At 43.6% G+C, this 24,539-nt stretch overlaps 1 protein-coding gene and 1 long non-coding RNA gene across 4 annotated transcripts in view; both read right to left on the bottom strand.

Annotated features, from left to right (window-relative positions):
* The window catches only part of HS3ST4 (heparan sulfate-glucosamine 3-sulfotransferase 4), a 400,053-nt gene extending 398,434 nt beyond the window's left edge, over positions 1–1,619 (bottom strand). Inside the window, exon 1 of the mRNA XM_077907089.1 lies at positions 820–1,619. Within this exon, the coding sequence (XP_077763215.1) occupies positions 820–1,595 (776 nt within the window). The 5' untranslated portion in view covers positions 1,596–1,619. The remainder of the gene's footprint in view (positions 1–819) is intronic.
* The window catches only part of LOC144319235 (uncharacterized), an 824,173-nt gene that overhangs the window by 485,386 nt on the left and 314,248 nt on the right, over positions 1–24,539 (bottom strand). The window lies entirely within an intron of this gene.

Raw genomic sequence — 24,539 nt, 5'->3', positions numbered from 1 at the left:
GAGGGTGGAAGAGGAGAGAGGTGAACGTTTCCACAAGGCAGGAGCTCCAATCTGTTGCGAAGGAGGCGCAGGTTAGAAAGGACACGGGTGCAGTGCACGAGAAGAACTTGGAGCACCAACTGTCGCGTAGACAGACGCCGGGGCTGCCGAGGCAAAACCAACCCGGTGTGTTCATGCAGCCAAGGGGATCGAAAGTTCTGGAGATGGGGGCGGGCGGGGAGCGCCCTCCGTCTTTACTAGAAAGCCAGAACTTGCCAGCATCACCTTTTTGAACAGCTGCGTGCTCCTGTGGCTCTAACCTGCAAATACTCGAAGTTGGATTCCGGCCACGCAAATGCGTTTCAGGGCGATTTCGACAAGAGATTCCCGGGGACCTCAAAGCACCCCCCCACACACACACACACACACACACCCTCCCCTCCCCAGATCCATCTCGCTGCCCTGTGCTCCATTCCTCCCTCGGCGTCCCCAGGGCGCGGAAAGCGCAGGGAGCTGGGAGACACCCCCCGCGGGCACCAGGGCCGGGATTCCCGGGCCCCGAGCTGGGCGGATGGAGGCACGAGGCACCTGCCCCGGGACGCGGAGCCTGGGGCAGCCAGAAAGGAGCGAGGCGGTGCCCGCGCCCCTCGCCCTGCAATGAAGTGGTCCCGGGCCGGCGTGCACAGCAGCCCCCGCCAAGCGGTGGGCGGGGAGGGCCCCCGGGGCCGAGGCGCTCTCGGGGCACGGCGCCCGCGCGTCCGCGGCTTGCCCTCCGGGGGTCCCCGAGCGCCCACCCGGCCCCGCCCCGCCCCGCCCCGCCCGCGCAGCCCCGGGTCCTACCTGTACCACTCCAGCCCCTTCTCGTAGTTCCTGTCGAAGAAGTGCGGCTCTACGCCCACGGCCCGCACGTCCGGGTGCACGCGGATGGCCTCCAGCAGCGCGCGGGTGCCCCCCTTCTTGACCCCGACGATGAGCGCCTGGGGCAGCTTCTTCTCCCCGTAGTCCGGGGTGCCGGCGGCGCCGCCCCGGTCGCTGCTCCCGTTGGCCGCCCTCCGGCCTGCGAGCTCGTCGTCGGCGGTGCTGGACTCCGGCGCCTCCCTCTCCAGCAGCGCGCTCTGCGCCGTGGCCATGTCGCCGGCGGCCGGCGGGGTCCGGAGCCAGGCGTCCCGGGCGCCCCCGCCGCCGCTCGCCAGCCCCCAGCCGTCGGCCCCGGCCCCGGCCCCGGCCCCCCCGGCCCCGGCCCCGGCCCCGGCGGGCTGCTCCGGGGGCTGCTCCGGGGGCTGCTCCCCGCGGCTCGCGTTGTCCGGCGGCGGCGGCGCGGGCGGCGGCGAGGGGGCGCCGAGGCGCACGGGGGGAGGCGGCGGCGAGGGTGGCGGCGGGCTCGGCGGGGGCTCGGCGGCGGCGCCCGGCGGCTCCTGCAGCGCCAGCGGGAACTGCAGGGAGCCCGAGCCGCCCAGGAGGCTGTAGCACAGGTAGGTGACCGACAGGGACAAGGTGCACATGAAAAGCAGCTTGCGCGCCGGCGGCCCCTTAGCAGAGGCGCCGGGCGGCGGCGGCGGCGCGGCGAGAGGTGGAGGCGGAGGCGGAGGCGGAGGAGGCGCGGGCCACGGGGCCATCGCGGCTCCCGGCTCGCGGCGGCGGCGGCGGCGGCGGCCCCCGGCGCTGCCCGGACATGGTTTCAGCCGCCGCCCCCGCCGCCGCCGCCGCCGCCGCCGCTGCCCAGCCGCCCCGGCTGCATGAAGCGACGCCGCTGCGCCCCCGGCCCTGGCCGCTGTCCCGCTGCGCCGGGGGGGAGCCCGGCCGCATGGCCCCCCCTCCGCGCTCCTCCCGCGGGGTCCGGGCGGCCCCCCGCCACCCCCCCAGCCTCGGGCGCGGGGACCGAGGGGGGCGCGCGGACCCGCCGGCGGCACCTGCTCCGTGCGCAGCTCCGCCGCGGCGCCCGCTCCAGCCTCCGCCGCCGCCGCCGCCGCCGCGCGCTGGTGCGGCCCCGAGTTCCTTCCCCGCTGCTAACTTTCTGCCGGGAGAGCCGAGCGGCGCGGAGGGGAGGCGGACGGGAGGCGGAGGGGCCGGGCGCGCGCCCCGCGCCGCCGGGGGAGGGGAGTGCGGCTCGCGCGCCTGCGGAGGGGGGCGCGGCGGCGGAGGCGTGCGCCGGGGCCCGGGCGCGGGGAGGGCGCGGGGAGGGCGCGGGGAGCGCAAGGATCGCGCCTCCTCCCCCCCCCCGCCCCCCACCCCGCCCCCGACACGCGCGCCCTGGAGGCGGGCCCCGCCCAGCGCCCCGCGCTCCCCTCCCCGGGGAGCCTGGACGCCGCGCTCTCCGACCCGCTCCCGATACTTTTAGGGACGCGGCCGCGCCCCCGCCCGGGAGCCGGGGGGCCCGGGGCCTCCACGCCCCTCCCTGACCCGCCCTGCTCTCACCCCGGATATCCTCCTCCCGGGGGCCCGGGCGTCATTTCTTCTCTCTAACTGCTTCTCATCTAAACTTCCATCTTTCCGGCCTCCCCATCTCATCTTGGAGCTCCCGATGGGTGGAGTTTTGACACCAGCCCCCGGGTATCCCGGCCCTAGAGCTTTAGCCTCTGCCTCCTCCCCCCTACCCCCAACACACACTGGGTGACGGTGCTTTCTGCTCCAAAACAGCCCCCTACGCGACATTCTTACCCACGGGTACACCTGCGCCCCTTGGGGGCATGGCCACTTAAAGGAGCTCAGATTTCTCCGGACTGATAGAGACCGAGCCCATCGTCGCTCTGAACACCCTAATAAGCAGAGACAGCTTGGGTGGCAGGGTGTCTGTGCATCGCTTCATTGATTTTTTTTTTTCTTTTAACTATATTTTCTTCGCAGAGAGATTTCCATTCCTCACCTTCCTCTCCTGGGGGGAATGGTAAACATCAGAAGGCTCTGGAAGATTCAAAACTAGACACTGCTTCCCGTTGCGTTTTGCTCAGGGAGGTAGCAGGAACCGGGTGGGGAAGAGGCAAAGAGATCAACCGAGGCACTCTAACGAACTCTTAGAGGCCCCTTCCCGGGGACAGGGACTGGCCCTCCCTTGCACACCCCTCCGGCCGGCCTCTCCCAGACGCTGGCTCCAGAGAGCCCAGTCCTGTTTACCCTGCCAGCCTCAGCTGGGTGCCTGGTGGGGTAGGTCTGCCTTCTCTGGGCCGGCTGATGTGGTTGGCATCTCTGGTTTTGTTTGATCACGTAATAGGAACAACAGTTGAAAGAAAATGTATAGAATGTCTAAATATTAACTAGATACCTAGTGCCAAAGAGAGGGGGGGGAAATGTTAATCAAATAAGATGAAGAACACGGACTTTTCCCTGAGTGAACAAAAGCTCACTGCTGCTCTCAGCTGGACATGAGTTTCCTTCACTGCAGCTTTGGTTCAGATAAAGATTATTCCTTTATAATATATTTTTTATGGTACGCTGGAGACCTCTGAAATGCAGAGTCTGGTGTCCTGTAAATCATTCCCTGTAACTAGGGATGCTTTCTCAAACACCACACAACTGCATTACTGTAATGTTAATGGGAAGGGGCCAACTGGAGCGGAGAGAAACACAAGCTTTCCCCATCCCTCTTTCCACTCGCAGCCCAGTTCTGGGTGGTCGGCCAGGAGGCCCTGGTTGCAGCAAACCTTGCCACTGCCGTGGCCCACCTTCCTTTCAATGCCCAGGTACCAGGATACCCAGGATCTGGCCCAGGGCTCTCTGTGTCTAGAGCCCAAATTTCTCCACACACACCCCCCAACCGTCCACGTGAACCTGCTGTGTAGTTAGCTTTACCACACGTGCGCTTTTCCGATTTGGAAAACTTTTCATCCAGTGGTTTTAAAATTTAACCCAGGGATGATAGACGGAGAGCTGGATGTGGCCAGTACAGTGATATTAAGAAATTTAAACTGGTTGCAATATTTTTTAATTGAGGGCTGCCTCCCACCCAGCCACCACCTCCATAAAATCTGGGTTTAAGGTTTTTGTTGAAATAGCAGATTGTCCTCACACCTTACTGTAACTTGCCCGGGCACTGCCAGTGAGGAAACTTGCCAGCATCCTTTCTTCCTCTTGTCCTCAACTACTCACGCTTGAGTAAGACACTCTTGATGGAATAAAAACCATTGGGGAAATGTCAGGCTCCATTAACTGATGGGGAAGAGGTGATTTGGGGGGGAAGGAGTGTTGTAGACTTCCTACTTAGGCAGTTGCCTGTTTTTTTTTTTTTTTTTTTTTTTTTTTCCTGCTCCTGATCCAGGCTTTTTCTGGGAGCAAGTTTTTGAGAAACCTATAATGAAAAGTAGGAGCCACCTACATAGGGAGAACTCAGACTTCATTCAGCAATTCCCAAAGGGTCTGGAGAATGGATAGAAATTTTTTTTTTTTTTTCTGTTTCCACCGCCAACACCCATGCTCATTCAGGCTTTTCCGAGTTTTTACAATCTTTCTCCAGCTGGTCTCCAGGTCTGCGGGGTGCCTCGTTCCCTATCATCCCAGACATCAAGAGCAGACCAATCCATCAATCAATCAGAGCTCTGGTAATGCTCTCTATGGCTCAAAACCTCCCTCTCACTGCCTAACCAATAAACTCCAACCTCTTACCTTTGTACTCAAGATCCCCTCCCACCCTTCCTGTAACTCACAGTCCCACCAAACCAAACGGTGTCTACTCTCCGAATGTACACCTTGCAAGATTCTGTTTCACCTCTGTATGCTCAGATGATGGAGTCAAATCGAAGCTGTCCTTTCCTGGCTACGTGGCTTTGGGGCAGGTCATTTCACCCTTCTGAGCTTCAGTGTATGCAGATATAAATCATGTATAATAAGACTCACCTCGAATTGGTTTTAGAAAATTAAATTGATTTAGATCACATATGCAAAAAAATACCTGGCTCCCCGCCTGGCATGTGGTGGCTACCAATCATTACTTAGATTTAAACATTGGCTCCTGCCATGCCTTGCTTCTTCAAGCCTCATCCTTGAAAAATCTGCGTGTGCCCTTTCTTCAGACCAGCCCAATGTGTAAACTGAAGTTCACTCTCCAAATCTGCTCAGTAGCGTATATAATGGCAAGTCCAATGCCTTCTGTAGCTTTTTTCTTTTTTAAGCGATAGAAACTAACTGTGGCTAAATTCAGCTCAGTGTGGTTTTTTATTAAAGAAATTTACTAGGGGTGCCTGGATGGCTCAGTCGGTTAAACGTCTACCTTCAACTCAGGTCATAATTTCAGGATCCTGGGATGGAGCCCTACATTGGTCTGCTTCTCCCTCTTCCATTGCCCCCCACCCCTTGCTCATGTGAGCATGCATTCTTTCTCTTAAACAAATACATCAAATCTTTTAAAAAGGGGTGGGGGAGAAAGAAACACTGGAAGGATATATGATAACTCACATCACAAAAATCAACAAACCAACAAGAAGCAAAAATTGGCTTTGGAATATTGTCAGCTCTCCCGTGGCCCACAGGAGGGATCTATTTTTCTTGGCTCCTTAAAATTAAGTCTGATTTGTGGCACTTGGCTAATGAAGCTTGAGCAGAGGTAAAGTGGTATGTTCTAGGCAGAAGCTTCGGCACACAGTGGAAGATCTACCAGTGGCAGTGTGTTTTTCCTGCCTGGCAATTGTACAGGAAACCAGATAGAGCCTCTCTTACCTACCAGCTATTGGATCCTCCACACTGAGCTAGGTTAGGGTTAATTCCAGCCTCTGACAACATACAGCATGAACAAGAAATAAACCTCGGCTGTTCTCAACCCCTTGGTTGTGAGCACAGCACAGCCTAGCTGATCTGACTAATGAAAACGTACATACCCATTCATTTCCGTGCTGTTTAGCAAAATGACTTCAGTGAGCCAGTGTCAGAACTCCCTTTCACAGAGTGAATGAATGGTGCCAAGACGGTAGAGACAGAACTCTTGTCTCATATCTAGCAGATAGATTTCCCCCATTTTGGCTTTTACCTATCAATAAAAAGTGTATCTGTAGCAATTTGGAGGCAAAGCTCCAGACAAAACCAATGCGATAACAAAGAGGAACATTATATGCTTGTAAAAAGAGCAAAAGATTAAAAAATAATAATGCCATGACCTTACGGAAACTTGCATTGGAAAGGATCTCACATGGGAAATCAGGAAATACTTAGAGCTGAAACAGCAGAATCTGGCAGATGGAATTAAGCAATACTTATATGAAAGATTATATCTTCAATATACTTCTCCAAAAAGAAGAAAAATTAAAAACAGATGAGCTACATGTTCAACTCAGGAAGCTAGAAAAAGAGCAAGAGAGAAAAGCCGGGAAGAAAGGAAATGATAAAAGATAAATGCCAAACATCTTTTTATATTTATGTGCTGCTTACTTACTGCTAAGGACTGAATTGTGTCTCCCCCAAATTCATATGTTGAGGCCCTAACCCCCAAGGTGAGCCTGTCCGGAGATCCAGTCTTTAGGAAGTAGCTAAGGTTAAAATGAGGTCATGATCAGATAGGATTTTGGCCTCATAAGAAACTGAAGAGTTATCTCTGCTTCTTCCTATGTCCAGCCATGGGAAGACAACCCAGGAAGAGTCCTCACCAGAACCTGACCATGCTGGTGCCCTCATCCCAGACTTCTGGGCCCCAGCCCGGTGAGCCACACTCCTGTCTTTGATGTCACCCGCTGCAGTATTTTGTTACGGTAACCAGAGCCAAGACCAAGATCTTTCTCGGTTTGTAAAATAGGCTCTGGTACCAATTCCCATGTACGTTGGGGTTGAGGAGAGCAAGCAATTCTCAGACACCAGCTGGGTGTCCTATAGTCAACTCAGTTCTGACCCTATAAATCCAGAAATAGCACCAGATCCCACAGGTCAGGGTGCAGTCCACTGCAGATGCCAATGTCAAGTCTGGGCCATCCACCTTCACTAATGCCCCACAGACTGTAAGTCAGAAGTTCCCAAGAACCCGCTCCTCAGGCTCGATTGATTTGCTAGAGCAGCTTACAGAACTCAGAGAAACATTTTACTTATTATATTACTAGTTTGTTATAAAAGTATATCATTCAGGAACAGCCAGAGAGATGTGTAGGGCCAAGTATGGGGAAAGGATGAGAAGCTTCCATGCCCTCTCTGGGAGCACCAGTCTCTAGTCCCTCCATGTGGTCACCAACCCAGAAGGAAGCTCTCCATGTCCTTTAGGGATTTTATTGAGGCTTCATTATGCAGTCCTGATTGATCAACTCCTTGGCCATTGATAACTCCTTGGCCATTGAATTGATCAATTCAACCAGCAGTCCCTCTCCCTTCCCAGGTGTGGATAGGAAGTGGTTTGCTTGAAAGTTCCAGCCTTTTTATCAAATGGTGGGTTCCCCTGGCAACCAGGCCCCACCCTTAGGGTTATCTAAAGGCTTTCCCAAAGTCACCTCATTAACACCACAAAAGAGATGTTTAAGGCTCTGACCACAGGAAATTCCTAGGGTTTTAGGAGCTCTGTGACAGCACCAGGGTTGCAGATCTGATACATGTTTCTTATTAGAGATCACAGTATCACAATGCACCACCTGGTCTTTTAACATAGACTCCCCTCTTGGCAGAACAATCATAAAGGTCAAAGATCTTGGCACATACTAGGATTCCATTCAGTCATTAATAACTATCCAGTCCATCATCATGTGGTATGAAAAAGTCTCTCAGGATGAGGCCCTTCTCGTTTGCAGGTTTCTATTGTCAGGTTCCCAAAGCAGAGGTGGCTTCAGCAATATAAGCCTTCCCCCCTTTCAGGCATCTGATTTAACTGAACAAAGAGACAACATCATCTCTTGCTCTGAGCCTCTTTCGAGGTGTTAATGTAATATTGATTTCCCTCATTATAAAACGCAGTCATTCATTCCCTTATCTTCATCGTCGGGGACTATTTTTCCTTTTCTCTATTCATACCCAAACCTTTCCACCTTTGAAAGGGACATTAGATTGGGCCACCGTGCTGGTCTAGATTGCAGGCAGCAATACTGGTCTGGCAAGCACCTCCCCTCCATCCGCTGGTCACAGAGAGTAAGGTCACACAGGTGCAGAACCCGAAGGCTGTACTTACCGCCAGGCAATATCGTTGCCAATATGCAAGCTTAGCCCCCATTTTGCCCCCATCAGGTCCCTAGCAATTCTGACCTAAAGGATAGAAAAATAGAGTTTCTTGCTTGCAAATCATCCCTGCTTCCTGCCTGGTAGTTGGACTATCTATGGCTAGTCCTATGACCACCACATCAAATAGGCGAAAAAGTCAAAGTCCAGATGATGTACGAAAGAAGAAAAACTAGTCATTAAGTGCCTTCCCCTGGCAAGAATTATACAGGCATAAGGGCATCCTTTCCCACCTCTTCTTTCTCAGAGCCATCAGAAAAACAGACAAATCTATCCCGTGAGGACACTCCCCCATCCCTCCCTCATGTTCTTGTTCAGTGTGAACACACACCCTGGGGGCATTCATTTTTATGTTTACCGGTTCTCTTTGGCTTGGTTGCTATTTCTTACTGAGTCATGAAAGGCTCTTAAGTATTAAGGACACCAGATTTTTTTTTCTCTCTATCCTGTGTCTTCCCATTATTGGGTCACCAGTTTCTCTTTATTGGCAACTTACCTTTGCTGTTTTTGATTGTGTATGTGTTTCATTTTTATGTACTCAGACTCCCAAATATTTACTTCATAGTTTTTACCTTTGATAAAAGATGGTGTTCCCCAAAGTCTGTAATGATCATCTACATTTTTCTTCTAGTACATTCTTGGTTTTATTTTCTACATTTAAATTTTAAAACATCTGAAGTTTATTTCGGTATACAGTTTTACATAAAGATCTACTTTACTTTTTCTTTCCTTCATTTTCCCAGCATCCGAGACTGCGATGTTACATAATAAACCCACAATGTTGGGATTTTCCCATCCAGAAATATACGAAGTGAATCTCCATTCATTCAGTCTTCTTTTATATATCTCATGGGAATTTCTGTAATTTTATTTATTTATGAGAGAGAGAGAGAGAGAGAGAGAGAAGGAAAGACACAGGAGGAAGGAGAAGCAGGCTCCATGCCAGGAGCCCGATGTGGGACTCGACCCCAGGACTCCAGGATCACGCTCTGGACCAAAGGCAGGCACCAAACCGGTAAGCCACCCAGGGATCCCTTGTAATTTTATTGATGTACACTGCACAAATCCTTATCTGGGTGAGTTTTTTGACATCTGATTCTGCTCTGTTCAATTTCATTAAATCTCTTGCTCTCTTTTAGCTTCATTCATAAGTTCATTCTTTCATTTGTCACTAATGGAGTTAGTATATTCTGGATGAAATCTGTAGGTAGTAGTGAGACAGGAAGCAAGATCCCTGTCTTCTTAAAGGCAAAACAATTATACAAGCAAGTGTAATCAAGTGAGGCAAGTAGTGAAAGAGAAAAAAACACAGAGGGCTCTGGTGCATGCTGGAGCATCTTTGTTAGCCTGCAGAGCCTTTGAAGAAGGCTTCACAGAGGAAGTGACATTTCAATCTATATTCAAAAGGATTGGATTGTACCAGCTAAAGCAAGAGGATTATTTTTAGTATGTGCAACATCTACCCACCTCATTCATTTTGAATACATTTAGCAAACTAAATGGAAGGTAACTTTCCTAAGAGAAAAAGGAAGGGTATCTGCCAAAAACATAGAGTAAACATTATAATGAAACATAATGAAATAGTAGAAGTAAGCCCTTGTAAGACAGAAACAAGACAAATGTGCCTTCCATCGCACCTTCTGTTCAGCATTACACCAGGGCTTCCAGTTAATGCAATAAGACAAGAAAGAATAATAAAGTACATGAGATTTGGAAAGAAAGAAACAAATTATTATTATTTGCAAATTATATCTTTGTTGGCAAATACATGAAAATCTACAACCAAAGAGTTTGGCAAGCTTGCTGAATAAAATTTAAAATATAAAAAGTAGATCCATTCTTGTATATAATCAGGACGCAATTAGAAAATATAACCTTAGGGCCACTTCATTGGCTCAGTTGGGAGAGCATCCAGCTCTTGATCTCAGGGTCATGAGTTCAAGGATCCCATTGGGCATGGAGCCTACTTTAAAGAAAGAAAAAGAAAATATAATCTTAAAAGATCCTATTCAGAACTACAACAAAATCCAGTAAGCAAGCCTCATATAGATAACATTATACAATTTTTGACAGTATTATATTAATTTCCTAAGGCAACCATAACAAAATACCAAAAACTATGTGGCTTAAAACAGAAATTTCTTCTGTCACAGTTCTGGAGGCTGGAAATCTGAAATTACGGTGTCAGCAGGCATCTGTGTTTGCATAGCACTTTCCTCTTTTTATAAGGACACCAGGGCAGCCCTGGTGGCTCAGCGGTTTAGCACCATCTTCAGCCCAGGGTGTGATCCTGGAGACCCGGGATGGAGTCCCACGTAGGGCTCCCTGCATGGAGCCTGCTTCTCCCTCTGCCTATGTCTCTGCCTCTATCTCAGTCTGTGTATCTCTTGTGAATAAATAAATAAAATCTTTTTTAAAAGACATGTTTAAAAATATATGTATATAAGGACACCAGTCCCATTGGCAGAGCCCCCCCTTCCCCATGACCTCATCTCACTTTGATTCAATCTACAAAGATCCTGTTTCCAATAAGCTTCCATTCACAGGTACTAGGGGATAGGACTTCAATATATCTTTTGGGGGAGACACCATTCGACTTGTAGCAAGCATAAAAATATAAGAATAAACAAAGCCTACACATTCATGCATTTAACATAGTTGCGAATAGTTGTGAATTAAAAACCCAGTACTATAAGGATAAAATTCTCACCATTAATCAATGAATTCCAAGTAATTTCAAGCAAAATCCCAATAGCATCATGTGTAGGTATAGGTTATATATATTTTGATAAGGTAATTCTAAACTTTATGTAATGATAGGGAAGCAAAGTAGTATCAATGCCTCCTTGAAAAAAGAAGATGTGTAATCAGAATAACCAATCTCCCCCTAAGAAGGGGAGAGGATTTAAGTTGAAAGGAAAGATTACAGTAAATTTCTTAGCTCAAAAAGTAGTTTGTTTATACAGGTGCTGTCATGTAAATTCTCTCTGTATTCTGATAAGAAAGCTGAGTTGACAAGCTCATATACTAACCAAGGAGCTCAGGTTTGTTGATATTAAACAAAAAAGAAGCTCCCAAATAGGAATATTGCAAATAGAAATAAATGTAACTGTCTAATCTGATCTCCCTCCTAAGTGGCAGGTTTGATCCAGTGTATTTTCCTGCCATTCCATGTAAAAAGAAAAAGAAGTCTCTTGGTCTGAAGCTATTTCTATAGTACAGTATGTCTTTACCTATCTGACATGTAAAAATATCTATATGTGCACAAATGCTGAAATGTGCAAAATACATTTTCCATAATCATGAGAAGTCATAAAACATGACTAATGTAGGAGAGAGTGATCATTCATTGATACTCATTGAGTGAACACTTTTGCAATGAACTCATTGAGTTTTGAAAGAAATTTTATTTTGAAATGATTTTAGAATTACCGATGGTTACAAAGGTAGCACAGAGTTCCTTCATACTCTTCATCCAGCTTCCCCTAATGTGAATAGCTCACATAAGCACAATCCATGTGTCAAAACTAAGAAATGAACCTTGCTACAATCCTACCAACTAAACCTCATTCTCTTTATATGACACTGGTTGTTCTACTAATATCTTCTTTCTATTCCAGTATCCAGTTGCATTGTATTTCACTGTCCTATCTTCTTAATCTCCACCGGTGTGTGTGTGTGTGTGTGTGTGTGTGTGTGTGTGTGTGTGTGTGTTAAGAGTTGGTCATCAAGAGAATGTGACTGCCAGTTGAACCTTTGAGCTAGACCCAGGCTGTTGAAGGCTCCTCACTCTCTGTGGAATGTCTGTTCTGTACACCGTTCCCAAACTAGGAATTGCTTCAGGGATACAGCTTTGAGTTCTTGGGCTTGGGACACCTGGATGCCTGCATGCCCTGAGTCTGAGGCTAACACCACCAGGATCTTGAGGGGAGATGAGCTCTACTCTTGTCATCTTTCTTTTTTTTCAAGTTTTATGGTTTTATTTATTTTTTTAATATTTTATTTATTTATTCATGAGAGACACAGAAAGAGAGGCAGAGACACACAGGCAGAGGGAGGGAAAGCAGGCTCCATGCAAGGAGCCCAAAGCAGGACTCGATCCCAGGAATCCAGGATCACACCCTGAGCCAAAGGCAGATAGATGCTCAACCACTGGGCCACCCAGGTGTCCCTCTCCTCATCTTTCAGTAAACCTATTTGTCCCTAAAGGAAGGAGAGAAGGAGGGAAGAAAGGAAGGAATCCAGCCTTGAAAAAGCAATGTGTTGATAAGACCATCTGGATGGTCCACATGACTGAACCCCACTGAGGCTTCTGTGTAAACTTTTAAGATTCTGGTGGGCAGGTGTACAGATCTACTTATCTTGTAGCTAACCAAGACAAGCTTCCTATGTAAGTTCTCTTGCTCATTAAAACTACCAATCTGGAGTGGTCTGTCTCTTTCTTCAGCCTTGCTTTCCATGTATGAGGGCCAGTTTCAGACTCTCCCCCCTCCCCCAGGAACTCTTGAGTTTGCAAACCAACACCATGACAGCTTCTCAAACCTTTCCTTGTCTTTTTTTAAGGTAATATTTTTAGGTAATCTCTACACCCAACATGGGGTTCGAACTGAGAATCCCGAGATCAAGAATTGCATGCTCCACTGACAGTCAAGCCAGGTGCCCAATCTTTTCTTGTCATTAAGGACCTTCACACTTTAAAAAAGTAGTGGACATTGTGTAGAATTTCAGTCTTGGATTTGTCTGATGTTTTTCTCATGATTGGAGTTATGGGCTTGGAGGAAGAAAACCACAGAGGTGAAAGGTTTCACTCATGTCCTATCAGGGATATATGACATCAACATGATGTTGGTGTCATTATTGGTGACATTAGCCTTGAAAACAAGATTCAGATGGTGTCTTCCAGGTTTCTCCACTGTCAAGTTGTCTTTCTCTTTCCATACTCTAGGTTTTAGAAGTGGATGACTAGGTTCACCCATGTTCAACCGGAAAACAATGAAGTTTCACCTCCTAGAGGGAGGACTATCAAAGATGATGTAAACACATATTAAAACCGAGATAATAATAACCCAGAAGCACATATTTGAGTTTATGCAAATATTTTGTTTCTCTTTAATGTTCCCTCTACTAATCTGAGCATTCATTGGTAGATCGTACCTGTGGCAATTAAAACTGTGGTGAGCAAATGGTGAGTTTCTATTTCTCTCATTTTTTTACCCTTATTAATAGGAATTTTCATGTAGGGAAGATTTATTCCTTTTTCTCCATTTGTTTATTCAATTGCTTATTTACATCAGTATAGACTCATGGACTTTTATATTTTTCTTTGATCCATACAATCAGTATAATCTTATGCTATTTTAATTTATTTTATTGCCAAAAATGTTCCAACTTTGGTCATTGGCAGGTCTTTCGTATTGGCTCCTATATTCTTCTAACTTGCTCCCATTTTGTGTGTGCGTGTGTGTGTGTGTGTGTGTGTTTTATTATACATAAGAGACAGAGATTGAGAGAGAGGCAGAGACACAGGCAGAGGGAGAAGCAGGCTCCATGCAGGGAGCCCGACATGGGACTCGACCCTGCCTGTCCGGGATCACATCCGGGACTGAAGGCGGCGCTAAACCGCTGGCTGCCCTGTTTTTGTTTTTGTTTTTTTAAACACTACAGAGGACCCTGATTATTCTTCTACGCAAAGGAAAAAGGCCATGAATACCCAACATAAGTTTGAAGAACACAAATAAAAAATGAGTATTCATACTATCAAATAGCAAAAAGCAAAACAAAACACAAAACACAGCGGATATTATAAAGTAATTAGAACGATGAGAATAATGTACTATTGGCTCAGGGATTGATTTAAAAAAATAAAGAAGAAAATCAATGGATGAGACTAGGAAGGCCAGAAACAGAAGCACATATGTGTGAAAAATTAAGTTTTAACAAAGAAGGCATTACAAACCAGTGGGAGAAAAAATAGATTATTTAGTAAATCACTGGCACAAAGAAAAAAATTAGATCCCTCTCACCACTGTACACAAACAAAACAAAGAACAGGCAGATTAAAGACCTAAGTATGACAAGAACTTTTAAAATTTTATAAGAAAACATAGGAAATCCCTGTGACATCCAGGTAGGAAAGAATGTCATAAACAAAATGCAAAGAGCACACTCATAAAGGAAAAGACTGATAAATTTGGCTATATTTCAAATTTCTTTTAATGGAGAATGTAAAGCAAAGTAGCCTGGGGCACACCTGGGTAGCTCAGTGGTTGAGCATCTGCCTTTGACTCAGGTCATGATCCTGGGGTCCTGGGATCCAGTCCCACATGGGGCTACCTGCAGGGAGCCTACTTCTCCCTCTGCCTATGTCCCTGCTTCTCTCTCTGTTTCTTGTGAAAAATAAATAAAATCTTTAAAGGAAAAGAAAAGAAAGAAAAGAAAAGAAGAAAAGAAAAGAAAGGAAAAGAAAGGAAAAAGAAAAAAGAAAAGAAAAAAAAGAAAAGAAAACAAAAGAAAAAAAAGAAAAGTAGCCTGGAAATATAATTTAGAATATATATATGAATATACATAAGAAACTCTCACAAATATGGGCACCTGGCTGGCTCAGTCTATGGAGCATGAGACTCTTGATCTCGGAGTATACGTTCAAGCCCCACATTGAATCTAGAGATCACTTAAAAATAAAATCTTAACAAAAAAAAAAAAAAAAAGGAAACTTTCACAAGTAATTTGAAAATCACTAGAAAAAGGTTGAAAAAGATATACAAAGGCAAAAAGAAAGTTTTTGAAACACAGAAGAAAATCTGAATGGCAAATAATCCTAAGAGATTATGATCAATCTCACTAGCAAGTAGAACAGTAAAAAATTAAAACACAGATGATATTCCTTATCATGCCTGTGAGCCTAACAAAAATTAATGCCTAGCTCCAAACTTTAACAGGGATGTGGGGGAGAAGGACATCATATGTTCCTGATAGGAGTGTAAATTAGTTACAAGCTCATCAAAGAAAAATAGTAATATCGCATCAAGGTAAATGTGTATTGTCACATGACTAAACACCACTTTCTTGTGTGTGCACTAGAAAATGCTCATTTATACACATAGAGCATATGTATAATACTGTTTAACATGTATTAAAGGTGAACAACTTTCTGTCAGTAGGGGAATGGATTACTCTGGTTTATTTTTTATTTTTATTTTTTTTTAATTTTTTATTTATTTATGATAGTCACACAGAGAGAGAGAGAGAGGCAGAGACATAGGCAGAGGGAGAAGCAGGCTCCATGCACCGGGAGCCCGATATGGGATTCGATCCCGGGTCTCCAGGATCGCGCCCTGGGCCAAAGGCAGGCGCCAAACCGCTGCACCACTCAGGGATCCCGGATTACTCTGGTTTATTTATACACTGGAATATGAGACTGCAGTTAAAAAAGAAGCAACTAGTCCCAGGCATATTAACATGGATACACCTCAAAAAGCTATTATTGATTAATGAAAGCCAATCAAAGAAGAATATGTACTTAAATAAAAATTTTTGTGCATAAAAGTAAAGTATTTTGAGGGCATCTGGGTGGTTCAGTCAGTTAGGCATCTGCCTTTGGCTCAGGTCATCATCTTGGTGTCCTGGAATCTAGTCCTGCATTGGGCTCCCAGCTCAGTGGGGAGTCTGCTTTTCCCTCTCCTCCCCACTTGTGCTATCTTGGTTGCTCTCTCTCTCTCTCTCTCTCTCTCTCACACACACACACACACACACACACAAATAAATAAAATACATATTTTTAAAAGTGTAGCAAACTTTTGTTTGTGGTAATAGATGCATAAATATTCTTGGAATAATTCATGTTAATTTCATGGTATGGATACCCATAATGAGGGAAAGAGGAGAGGGAACAGAAAGATAAATTTATGTGTAACTGCCATATTTTGCTTCTTAAAAACAAAGGCATTGTAATGGACTGGATTGGCTGGATCATATCCCTCAAAATTTCTGTGTTGAAGTCCTAACTCCAGGAACTCAGAATATGACTACATTTGGAGATAGGGCCTTTAAAGAAGTAGTTAAGGTGAAATGAAACCCTTTGGGTGGGGCTGACCCAATGACTGGTATCCTTCTAAGACGAGGTGATAAGGACACAGACATCACAGGTCTAAAGGTGACCACGATGTGAGGACACAGCGAGAAGGCTACTATCTGAAAGCCAGGGAGTGAAGCCTGGGGAATAAAAACTAAACCTGCCGATACCTTGATCTCAGACTCCTGCCTCCAGAACTGTGAGAAAATACATTTCTGTTGTTTATGCCACCCAGTGTGTGATATTTTGTTATGATAGTCGTAACAACTAATACGACATCTGAAGCAGATACGGCAAAATTTAACATCTATTGCTTCTGAGCATTGAGACCATAGGTATAGGTTATATCATGTACTCTTTTGTGTGTTTGCAATGTTTCCTTATCAGTTAAGAAAATAGTAATTAGGGGCACCTGGGTGGTTCAGGCGGTTAAGTGTCAGACTCTTGATTTTGGATCAAGTCATGACCTCAGGGTTGTGAGATCAAGCCCTGCATTGGGCTCTGTGCTGGGCATGGAGCCTGCTTGAGATTCGATCTCTTTCTCTGTTCTCTCATGCCCTGCTCATTCTCTCTCTCTCTCTAAAGAAAAAGAGAAAGAAAGAAAATAATAAGTAGATCCCCAAAAAGAATGACTCAAATATAATAGAAATTTATCTTTGATTATGTCATACGTGGGTGTTGTGTTGGGCAAGTGGCTCTCCTCCACAAGGTATGTCAGCACCCACAACTTCTCCTCTCCTGACTCTGCCACACTGAAGAGCTATATCAGTGCCTGCAACTATCCTACCCCAGGAGAAACAGGGAGCATCGAGAAGACATCCCTGCTTTGCAAAGTTCCACCCTGGGGGCACCTAGCTGGTTCAGTCAGTACAGCATATGACTCTTGATCTTGGGGTTGTAGGTTCTAGGCCCATATTGGGTGTAAAAATTACTTAAAAAAATAATTCTTTTTAAAAAAAAGTCCCAGCCTGGAAAAGGCTCACATCACTCCCACTCCCATATACCACACCTTACAGCAATTTTCTGGGGAGCCACTTCACCATGCACACAGCACATAGCTAGTAGCCCTGCCCACAGTGTCCTCACTAAGAATTTCAAGTTATTCACCTCAAGTCCCATCAGTAAAAGAATATTAAGTTCTTCTGTATTAGTCAGGGTTCTCCAGAGAACAAAGAGGAGGTATAGAAATCAATGTAAATAAATAAACATATTTAAATATATAAGAACTGTATTTATAGATTTATGTTAAACAAATACATTTATATTAAATAGATATATTTATTTCAATAAGTACTTTGATTTAGATAAGTAATCAGCATAATAATAGATTTATATTAATTAATAATATATTTATGTTAGTTGATGTGAATTTGTGCATATACATCAAATTTATATATAAAATTATATTACGTGTGTGCATATGCATATATCAACACACACACACATATAGAGAGAGAGAAAGAGAAACAGAGAGGTTTATTATAAAAAATTCTGGTCCCTAGATTATAGAAACTAAACTGCAGGTGATTCTGGAACCTGGAAATCCAGGAGACAATGGTGTTGTCCCAGTCCAAAGGTCTGAAAACCAGAAAAGCCAATGTTTTAGTTTAAGTCCAAAAACAGGAAAATTCCCCCTTGCTGGAGGGAGGGTCAGCTTTTTTGAGTTACTTGGGCCTTCAACTGATTGAACAAGGCCCACCCATATTGGGTGGTCTGCTTTCCTGCATCTACTGATCCAACCTTCCTCTCATTTGGAAACACCCTTAAAGACACACCCAGAATAATATTTGACCAAATGTCTGGGCACCTTGTGTTTGAAACATAAAATTCAAGTTGAACTATAAAATTCACCATCACACCTCCCCCATAAAATAAATTTCTCAGCTTTCACTCTCGGCTCCTTTCAGCCTCTGCTTCACCTGATCCCTGGCATAAACTTTGGAATTTTAGACTTATTGTCACTGCTGAATCTATATTTAACATTATATATCTTCTTTTATATTTGCATGTGTTTTCAGCCTTTATTCATATAATCATACACCCTCAATGCATGCTGTGTTAAACTTTTTCCACTGCTCATTCCCATTCCTTTACAAACCCTATACTTGAGGCCTTTTGATTTGACTCGGTTTTCTTTTATTCCCTAGAGAGTTTGAGCTTCTGAGTCAGACCAGAACTTGGCAGGGCCCCCCCATTAAGTAGCATGCTTTTACATGAAAGACAGGAGTCCGTTATTTTTTTCTGGACACGAAGGGCTCTCAAACCATGATTAGATCAAGACGAGCCAACAAAAACTGTTTCTCATGAGAGGATAAAAATGTGCAAAAACACAATTCTGCCTGCAAGTAGAAAACACAATTAGAAAGTATCTTCTTTTCCTAATATTTTCCTGTTTTTAGGATCACGAAATACGAATTCATAGTAGTGAATTTATTTAGTAGCAGAAATAAATAGATAAATAAATCCACGAACACAGATATAATTGGAAGTTCCTCTATTAACAAGTACTGGATTTACAATTTCTCATTGATAAAATGAAAGCTACTTTTCAAAGTCAAAGGCATCAAGCCTGCCACTGTTAGATAATATAATCATGTTTGCCCTGGTCTTCGTGCCACTGCTCAGTCTGCACTTTTATTTGCCATGTTTATGCTTGGTGTTTAGGCGTTTTACAAATATTATTGAAGCCCTCATATCTGATAAGTGAAAAGGCAGCAAGGATATTGAAAAAGTTGCAAAGAAAGGGAACACGGTTAAAAAGGAAAACGAGAGCGATTTCTAGAAATGAGAGTCAAGAGGATGAAGAAGGTGGCATGTGTGCTTGCATGAATTATTTGGGAGTGTGAATGATTTTAAAGCAAGAATGAATGGCGCCTGTGAAATCAACTGTATTCATCAAGAAGTGAGAAAAACTATTTGAGTGAGTGAGGGAAAGAAGTCAGACATCCATCCACCTAGTGTTAATTGTTGGCAAAGCTTGATATGGGGAATTGAAGGACTAAGTAGGTTTTCAAGGGCTGCTGCTGATTCTGTTGTCTTATAGGTTATTCCCACCAGGGAGGAAGGCTTATCTGAATCTGCACACCGTCAGTGTGAGTGGCAAACTAGCACACGTGGGCTTCAAACCACTAAAGAATAATGTATGTCACTAGCAAAGATTATGCAGGGTGAGACAAATACCTACCTTAACAGATTTCTGAGAAAGACAAAATTTATCTATTTGGGGAAAATAAATCTGCTAGAAAATATATATGGAAGAGGGAGAAGAATATGCCTGCTTTTCAAGCTTCACAGAAATTGATTCATATCCTTGTTAAGCAGAAATGCAATGGGGATCTCGGGTTTATATCTGTCTTAGTTACTTGGGACTTGAAAAACATATGGATTTACAAATATCCTTTCAGAACCTAATCTATCCCAAAGTATAGACTGCTCTAAGTAACCATTGTTAACAGTTTGCTAGGTGCTGATGGTTTTCTTCCCTTGTTATAAATAAAAATTGAGCTATGCGATAAATACTACGATTTGCCAAATTCATTTTGTCAGAGATTTAGGAGACTTATCCTATTGGTACGTTTAGATCAACCCCATTTCCTTTAATGACCACAGATGATTACCTAGAAATTCATCTACTGTAAGACATTAAACAATTCTTCTGATGGATATTTAGGTTTTTTCCAATTTGGGAATATATTCGGTGCATATATGAATATCACACATAAATGTATAAATATACACACATATATATTAGCTGCAGAATTGCTGCATCAACTGGTATATGCCTTCCATAATGTAAAAACAAAAATTCTGTGGCAATTGATATTTTTACCCAGTTATTTTTAATTCAAATATATATATTAAATTTACATAACATTGACAAGATTAATACATGGAACCCCAACACACCTTCAGCAAGATTCACCACTTGTTCTACTTGTTAACATTTTGCCATGTCACATGTATCACTGTCTCATTCTCTTTCTCGTTTTTTTCTGGTTTCGGAGAAGTTTGAGTATATAATACCAATTTATCTTCTAATAGTTCACTGTATATTTTCTAAAAACAAGAATATTCCCTTATTGATGTAACCACAGTATATGGACCAAGCTTAGGGATTTTAACGTTGATATAACACTTTTATCTACTGCACAGTTTATATGCCAATTTTGTCAATTGTTCCAATAATGGCTTTTATAGCCATTTTTCTCCCCACCGGTACAGGAACTGGTCCAGAATCATGTTTTGCATTGAATTGTTATTGCTCTTTAGTCTCCTTTAATCTGGAAACAGTCCTTAGCCTTCCATTGTTTTTCATGACTTAGACATTTTTGTAGAACATGGCAGGTTATTTTATATAATGTCCCTCCATTTGGGTTGGTCTGATGTTTCTTCATGATTAAATTCATATTTTACGTTCCTGGCTAAAGCATTTAAAAGTGATGTTGTGTTACATCTAGAGGCACATTAAAGCCATTTGCCCACTCATTGGTCATTTTAATTTTTCTCATCTGATGAAAATGTTGTCTAATGAAGAGCTTTAGAAAAAGTTTCCCCACAATGTGCCATTTTGGCATATGGACTATTATGAGCTGAAGGCAATCAAGACCCAACAGACTCAAGAAAAACTTTTACCTGGCCCTTAAACTACTAGAAAGAATTTAGATAGGAGCCCTGGCCCAGAAAAACAGCTGTTACTAAGAGATAATTTTTTATCTGAATGACCTATCTGTATGGCAGGACAAACATCTAATTACTAAACATCTGCTCTTTTTTTTACAAAGATTTATTTATTCATATGAGAGAGAAGAGAGAGAGAGTGAGCAGGGGAAGGAGCAGAGAGAGGGAGAGAGAAAGCCTCAAGCAGATTCCATGTTGAGTGCAGAGCCTAATGTGGACCTTGATCCCTGGACCCTGAGATCATGACCTGAGCCAAAACCGAGAGCTGGACACACCTGACTGAGCCATCCAGGTGCCCCAAACATCTGCTCTTCTTATTGTCCTATGAATCACCCTGTTCCCCTTAGAAGTCCCAGTCCCCGTGCCACTCCTTAGCTCAAAATGGCATATCAGCCTCAATTGTCTGGCTTGTCCGTGGGGCTCATATTCTTAGGTGATCCCCATACTATCAGAATTCAATTTGTTTTTCTCCTGTCAATCTGTCTTATGTTAATTTGATTATTAGGCCAGCCAAAGAATCTAAAGGGTGGAAGGAAAAATATTTCCTCTCAAACACTAGCTTAGCTTCTAGGTATTATTACTATTATTCACTTGTAACTAATCAATTCTCTGAAGGAAGACACATACAGATCATATAAATATTCTATTCCTCATCAGACTTTCATGTCCTGGATATAGTATCCATTGACGACAACTGTCTAAATAAACCTTTAATATAATGATTTCAAAATGGTGATATTCTAACCCTACTACTTCCTCCACATTTATCAGTTGGCATTTTGCTGAAGGAAGAGCATTTTCTTTTTATCTGTCTGTTTAATCTAGCTAACTAGCTGGCTATCTTGCTATCTATCTTTCTGTATGTCTATCTTTCTCTCCATCCATCCATCCATCCATCCATCCATCCATCCATCTATCCAGTCCCTTGTCTACTTACTATCTGCACAGATAAATAGGTTACTATTTTATTCAGTGGGTTATAATACATTATTGGTCTCACTTATTTTTATATTCAGTTTTTCCCAGACCTGGCCCTTTAAGCAGGTTCTTGTGTCCTCTTGATAAGTCCCCACAAATTGTTGTTGTTGTTTTAGTACTTGCTTACCTTTTGGCACAACAAGATATTCCAAGTTCTTGAACCTTTCCTGTCCCAGTTCTGGAATTAGTACTGTCTCCAAGCATTTCTGGGTCTTCTTGGTGGAGATTGAAGCTAAGATCTGAGCTCTGGGTTTATTCATTGTCACTGAGATGTCGTTGCCCTGTCCTTTCAGTGGACAGAGCCATGAAAATGTTTATATTTTTATATCAGAAGCCACAAATTTATACTGAGACCTCCTCAATTCCAATCTAACCCTGCAGGGTTCTTTATGGGTTCCCCTCCTGAACCCTGAGATCCCTGGCTCCAACACATCATCATCTTTACTCATTAGCACAATCCTGTATCAGACAGAAAATTGTTTCAGAATTTCTGCAACCATATACTATGAAAAACACATCTAGTAAGAAAAGTTCAGGATTAGTTTGCAGTACTTTTGTTCTTTACATTGATGGTATGTAGTGTAAGTACTAGGTTCAAATGTTGTTTGCATTATTATTTTCCCCTGTAGATGATTATGTCTTAAATTTGCAAAACAAATGGGTCTATTTGTCTCTGCTTACATTCTCTGTTTACCTACAATTTAGGTTTTGTTCTTTCCCATTGTGATGATTAGATTTTAGGGTTTTAAAAAATATTTTATTTATTTATTTTTTTTTTTTTTGAGAGAGAGAGAACATTAGCAAAAGAGAGAACAGAAACAGCAGGGAGGGCCAGAGGGACAGGGAGAAGCAGACTCCCCACTGAACAGGGAGCCTGATGCAGGGCTCAATCCCAGGACCCTATAATCATGACCTGAACTGAAGGCTTAACCAACTGGGCCACCCACACATTCCTAGATTTTAGTCTTGAAAATGTGGAACATTAGCATGCTTAGTTATGTCTTTCTACATTATTAGAACATATACTATAACATATGTAACATTTACATACTATTCTTTCACATATGTCCACTCTCTTGTTTTAGTCTTATCTTCACAATTAAACACATTATATGCTCACAATTAGCCCCTTTACCAAAATTCTCCCAATTATCTCCTCGTTGGCTGAAGTTCATCCTCAAATAGATTCTGGAGGATGGGCACAAGTATTCAGAATTCCCTGAATGCTTGCATCTTCAAAACTCCTTTCATATCAGGGCTTTTCAGCCTCAAAACCATTTTCATTTTGGGCTGGAGTAATTTTTCTTAATGTAGGACTTTTCTGCACATAGTTGATGTTTAACAGATTTCCTGATCCCTAACCACTGGATGCCTGTTAACACTTTGTCCTCCACTCAGGACAATGGAAAAGGTCTTCAGACATTTCCAAATGTTTTGTAAGAGACAGGAGAGTTGAAAACCACTGTCTACAGTTTCAGTAATATGAAGAACAATTTCCTGGTTATAAAATATTTGGTTAGTACTTTCTTTCTTTGAGATCCTTTGTTCCCTTCAATCATTTGTTGTTTTTTAAAAAGTCTGATGCCAGCCTAATTTTCTTATTCTTGTAAATAAATATGATTGTTGTTTTCTGCCTGGAATGCCAGAGGACTTTTTCCTTATCATCTTGGAATATAATCATTCCACTAGAATATGGCTTAGAATTGACTGTTCCAATTTTCTCAGGAACACTGTGGTCCCTTTCAAAATGGAGATTTAAGTTGTCTTTTATTTCCAGAAAGCTTTTGTGAATTGCAGTTTTATTTTTTTTAATATTTATTTTTTTAAAAGATTTACTTATTTATTTGAGAGAGAGAGCATGCATGCATGCTTGTGCAAGCAGAGGGAGGGGCAATGAGAGAGAGAAACTCTTAAGCAGACTCCATACTGAGTGTTGATCCCAACCTGGGGCTCAATTCTGAGACCCTGAGATCATGACCTGAGCTGAAATCAAGAGTCAGATGCTCAACCAACTGAGCCACCCAGGTGCCCCTGAATTGCAATTTTAAGTAGTAGTTGTATTCCCTTGTTTTTTCTCCCCCAACCCCAGAATCTCTAATTATATGTGTGTTGGGCCTTCTTTCCCTGTCTTTTATTTCAATCATTTGGTGGTTTAATGCCTTTCTTTGATGTTTTTATTAAATTTATTAAATTTTCCTGAGGCATATTGCATTTTAGTCTTTATTTCAGAGATGGTTTTGTCTTTTTCTTCTATTTTTCCTGAAATTTGACTAACTCTCACTGTATTTTTTTCTCTGCTGTGTCCATTTCTGTTCCTAGTATTTAAATTTTATTTTATTTTTTAAATTTTATTTATGAGAGAGAGAGAGAGAGAGAGGCAGAGACACAAGCAGAGGGAGAAGCAGGCTCCATGCAGGGAGCCCAATGTGGGACTCAATCCCAGGACTCCAGGACCACTCCCTGGGCCGAAGGCAGGCACTAAACCACTGAGCCACCCAGGGATCCCCTAAGTTTTATTTTAAAGGGACACCTGGGTGGCTCAATGGTTGAGTGTCTGCTTTCAGCTCAGGGCATGATCCTGGAGTTCCAGGATCGAGTCCCACATTGGGCTCCCTGCATGGAGCCTGCTTCTCCCTCTGTCTGTGTCTCTGCCTCTCTCTGTGTATCTCTAATGAATAAAGTAAAAAATAAAATAAAATAAAATAAAATAAAATCTTAATTTTTTTTT

Source organism: Canis aureus, chromosome 8 (genome assembly GCF_053574225.1).
Source record: "Canis aureus isolate CA01 chromosome 8, VMU_Caureus_v.1.0, whole genome shotgun sequence".
Lineage (NCBI taxonomy): Eukaryota > Metazoa > Chordata > Mammalia > Carnivora > Canidae > Canis > Canis aureus.
Note: the sequence above shows the minus strand (reverse complement) of the source record. Positions and strands in the feature narration are given on the sequence as shown.